This window comes from Apium graveolens, chromosome 6 (assembly GCF_009905375.1).
Source record: "Apium graveolens cultivar Ventura chromosome 6, ASM990537v1, whole genome shotgun sequence".
Taxonomy (NCBI): Eukaryota; Viridiplantae; Streptophyta; class Magnoliopsida; order Apiales; family Apiaceae; genus Apium; species Apium graveolens.
The window spans coordinates 55,892,910-55,897,910 of NC_133652.1; the positions used below are offsets into that span (position 1 = coordinate 55,892,910).

General features: G+C 40.2%; 1 protein-coding gene across 1 annotated transcript; it reads left to right on the top strand.

Moving 5' to 3' along the window:
* The first annotated feature begins 469 nt into the window (after positions 1-469).
* On the top strand, positions 470-3,694 carry LOC141665091 (uncharacterized). Its single transcript, XM_074471072.1, has 4 exons — positions 470-878; positions 1,362-2,245; positions 2,401-2,971; positions 3,036-3,694. The coding sequence occupies exons 1-4, from the start codon at positions 470-472 to the stop codon at positions 3,692-3,694; spliced, it is 2,523 nt and encodes an 840-aa protein (XP_074327173.1).
* The last annotated feature ends 1,307 nt before the right edge of the window (positions 3,695-5,001 follow it).

The following is a 5,001-nucleotide window of genomic DNA, read 5'->3' on the forward strand; positions in this document are numbered from 1 at the left end:
TATTGATTTCAAACTTTGACCGATTCGGCCGGATTTTGACCCGATTCGGCCGATTTTTTCCGAACTGCCCGACTTTTGACCGATTTTTCAAAAACCCGTACTTTGGCCCGATTAACGATTAATCGAGACGGGACCCGTCCGAACTCCGATTAATCGGTTAATCAGCCGATTTTTAGAACACTGATTCTGAGTCTTTATTTAAGTAGTTATAATATCTGTTATTTTGGAGCCAATGAGTTATGGCCACGTAGCAGTTGAGAATTGGGTCTGTATTTAAAAGCTGTGAGCAGCTTTGTATCAGTTTTTGTGAAATGAAATTGCTTGTCTTTTACGTTTCTTACTGTTTGTTCTTATCTTCATAAAAATCCAAACAAAACCCTAAGAAAAACTAAACAAAACATTACAAATTGGTATCAGAGCAGCCGGTTCTCGGAAAAAAAAAAGAGAAAAGAAAAATCTTAAACACACAATGGCAGATAAAGAAAAACCCACAATCCAGAAACATGAAAGATCTATTACAGCTATGGAGGAAAAGCTTAGTGTTGTTGAGGGTTTACAAGCCACAACTCAAGAACAAATGGGCCAAATTAAAATGGATGTTGCAGCCCTGAAAAAAGGAAGCTTCGAGGTTAAACAACATCTAGATGAGCTCACAGAATTATTAAAGAAGGAGATTATAGGCAAGAACCAGACCCAAACAACAAAACCTGTAGATGGCTTCTCGATGGTAAGTATTCAACCTCTAACCCCTACTCATATTGCTACTATTGAAAGCCCTGTTAACAGTGGCGGTTTGAGTAACTCTCTTAGTATTAAAGAAGGAGATTATAGGCAAGAACCAGACCCAAACAACAAAACCTGTAGATGGCTTCTCGATGGTAAGTACTCAACCTCTAACCCCTACTCATATTGCTACTATTGAAAGCCCTGTTAACAGTGGCGGTTTGAGTAACTCTCTTAGTATTAACTGGGGAGGGTCAAATACAATACCTCTACATACACCCTTACACTCTTCATCCACCATTATAAACCCCATCAACACATCTGGGTTTCTCGTTACACAACCTCAGTCCTTACCAAACAGCTCACCAAACCCTCCAATTACTATTCCTATTTCAACAACTAGCTTTCCCTCTTTTCCACCACAGTTTATGCAATCCACCTTAAACCCATATGCTCAACCTCTATACCCCCATTTCACCCAAAATTCTATATCAACTCCTCAAAACCATTATTCTTCCACCTTTAGTCAACCCACTGTCTCATGTGGTCCCAAAATACTTATCCTCCTCCCAACCAAAACTCACAAAATACTTGGTTCATACCATCTGTACCCACTCCCTACAAAACACCAAATCTAGATATTCCGAAATTCGACGGGAAGGATCCTAGAGGATGGCTAAACAAGTGCGAAAAGTTTTTTCAATTAAATCCCACTACTGACTTGAGAGCAAGGGTCCTCTGTGCAGCCTTACACGTGGAGAATGATGCTGATATATGGTACATAACAGTGGAGAGGGAACGGGTCAATTTATTGTGGCCTGAGTTTTGTAATTTGGTGTGCCAGAGATTTTCGAAGGTTGGTTATGAGAATGTAGTTGGTCAGTTCAACAAGCTGACACAAAAGGGTAAGGTTGAGGATTATATTACCCAATTCGATGAATTAAGAAATTACGTAATGGCTGAGGAAGGATTTCACAGGGAATCGTACTATATTGACAATTTTATTAGCGGACTCAAGGATGATATTGCTCAATATTTGTACAATCAGAGGCCACAAACTATGCAAGAAGCCAGGGATATGGCTCGAGGACAAGAATTCTTCTTATCAGTACTTGACAAGTGCTATAAAACTGTTGGAGCACAAAACAAAGGAAGTTATCAAAGGCCATTTGCAACTGGAGGATTCAGTAGCAATTCAGGAGTAACTCTTTCGCCTTCAGAGGGGTTTAAAAAATTATCAATTACTGAGCTCACAGAGAAAAGGCAAAAAGGGTTATACTATCATTGTGATAAAAAATACGAGCCCGAGCATGACTGTAGAAAAAAAATGTATGTTATGATTGGAGATGAAGAGGTGGAAGCTGTTCAAAATGATGAAGAATTAGCTATTGTTTGGGAAAATTATGTTGCTGAAAAGTCACAGGGAGAAGAAGATGTTGCAGCCAAGGTCTCGCTTCATGCCATAAATGGTTCCCAAGGAAATGGTACTATAAAGTTGCAGGGGAACATACAAGGACATCAAGTTAATATCCTAGTGGATAGCTGATCCACACATGACTTCATGTCCCAAAACTTGGCAAAGTTATTACGGCTTAAAACGAACCCCTGTGCACCATTTAGTATCACAATTGCTGATGGTAACAAGGTTCATTGTAACACCACAATTGAGCCTGTCAGCTGGAGCATGTCTGGCGAAAAATTCTCGACAAATATGCATCTTATTCCGCTTGGTGGTATGATATCGTATTGGGTGTGCAATGGATGACCACAGTGAGTCCAGTCACTTTTGACTACTCGGCTGGGACAATCACAGTGAATCACCAAGGAAGAAAGGTTTACTTGCAACAAGTTAAGAACCCAACAAAGGTGCAATTAAAATTGAATCGTGTGAATAATAAATTTCACAGAGAAGAAGCTTATTTCCTTATCCAAGTATCAGCTATCGAGGGTCACCATAAAATTACTGAAAAGCTTCATGATAATATTGCTGAAGTGGTACAAGAGTATGCTGATATTTTTGCCACACCATCTCAGTTATCTCCACCACGAAATCAAGATCATTACATACCCCTCAAACCAGGAAGTGAACCTGTAAATTCACACCCTTATCGATGCCCAATTGCACACAGAGAAGAAATTGAAAAACTCACCAAGGAAATGCTTGAAGCTGGAGTGATTAAGGCCAGTACTTCACCCTTCTCCTCTCCCGTGCTTCTGGTCAGAAAAAAAAGACAACACGTGGCGATTGGTAGTGGACTATAGAGCCCTCAATGCCATAACAGTTAAGAATAAATTTCCCATCCCCATTATAGAGGAGTTATTAGCAGAACTTAAAGGCGGCAAGGTATACTCTAAACTTGACCTTCGCAGTGGTTATCATCAAATTAAGGTCAATGAAAAGGACACTTACAGAACAACGTTTAAGACACATCAAGGTCACTTCAAATTTCTTGTCATGCCATACGGCTTAACTAACGCCCCTGCCTCGTTTCAAGCTTTAATGAATGAAGTGTTTGAAGAGTATCTTCGAAAATTCGTATTAGTATTTTTCGATGATATATTAGTTTACAACAGTAACCTTGAAGAACATAAACACCACTTGAAGTTGGTGTTTGACAAGTTGAGAGCTAACAGCTTATTTGTAAAATGGAGCAAGTGCGAAATTGCAAAGGAAGAAGTCGAGTACTTAGGGCATGTAATCAGTAGCAAGGGTGTTGCAGCTGACCAGAAAAAGATAAAAGCCATGATTACTTGGCCACAACCTAAAAACATCAAAGGTCTCAGGGGCTTCTTAGGTTTGACGGGCTACTATAGACGCTTCGTAAAGGACTATGGCGTCATTAGTAGACCTCTCACCCAATTACTGAAGAAAGGAAGCTTTAACTGGAATGATGATTCTACAACAACTTTTCAGATTTTAAAAGAAGCCATGTCAAAGACCCCCGTACTAGCTCTACCAAATTTTACTTAACCTCTGGTTGTAGAGATGGATGCTTGTAAAGGTGGGTTGGGTGCTGTACTTATGCAAGATGGAAAACCTATTGCATATTTAAGCAAAGCTATAAGTCAGAAACACATGGGCTTGAGTACGTATGAAAATGAGCTATTGGCTGTAATAATTATTACTCAGAAATGGAGAACCTACCTGTTGGGCCGCCATTTTGTTATAAGAACTGATCACGAAGCTCTTAAACATCTGATGGAGCAGAAAATATCACCTAGCCTGCAACAAAAGTGGCTCTCCAAGTTGCTCGGTTATGACTATAGTGTACAGTACAAGAAAGGGAAAGAAAATCTTGTGGCTGACGCCCTTTTGAGATTACATGAAGATGCAAAATTCCACCTTATGGTGCATATTGTCAAACCAAAATGGAAAGAAGAACTGGAAGATAGCTTGTTGAAGGACAAGGAAGCCCAGGAACTCATGGATAAACTATCTATTGATTCTAATAATTCTGAAGGATACACCATTGAGAATGGTGTCTTGAAGCGTTTTGGAAGATTCTATGTGGGCTGTGCAACAAATTTGAGAAAGAATATATGTTCTACTATGCATGGTAGTAGTGAAGGTGGACATTCTGGGGTGGCTGCATCTGTTAAGAGAGCTGAAAGGCTGTTCTATTGGCCAAGCCTTAAAACTGACATTTCGACATTTGTCATGGAATGTGACATTTGCCAACGTAATAAATCTGAGCACATACCTCCTCCGGGACTCTTACAACCCATTGCTATCCCCTCAGAAGCATGGGAAGTTATATCAATGGACTTTGTGGAAGGCCTTCCAAAATCATGTGGCATTGACACAATTTTGGTAGTGGTTGATAAGTTGACAAAATATTGTCACCTGGTGCCACTTACCCATTCTTTCACGGCTAATACGGTGGCAATCACAGTGATGGATAATGTTGTCAAATTACACGGTTTACCAGCTGCCATAATCTCCGATAGAGACTCTGTTTTTATGAGTTCTTTTTGGAAGGAGCTTTTTACTGCAGTGGGAGTTAAGCTTAAGATGAGCACAGCCTACCACCCGCAAATAGATGGGCAGACTGAACGTGTAAACCAGTGCATCGAAATGTTCTTGAGGTGTATTGCAGGGCACAAACCCCATACTTGGGCTTCTTGGTTAAGCATGGAAGAATGGTGGTACAATACTTCACACCCTACTGCCCTGGGCATGTCATCCAGGCTTTATACTCTGTGGAGCCACCTTTTATTAACTACCATTACCACAGAACTAAAGACCCATCAGCTAATGAATTTCTGAAAGAACGTTTA

Coding starts and splice junctions, on each gene's coding strand:
- LOC141665091 (XM_074471072.1), top strand. CDS start 470: ATGGCAGATAAAGAAAAACCCACAATCCAGAAACATGAAAGATCTATT. Junction 879..1,361: donor CTGTAGATGGCTTCTCGATG/GTAAGTACTCAA, acceptor CACCAAATCTAG/ATATTCCGAAATTCGACGGG. Junction 2,246..2,400: donor GGAACATACAAGGACATCAA/GTTAATATCCTA, acceptor TGAGCCTGTCAG/CTGGAGCATGTCTGGCGAAA.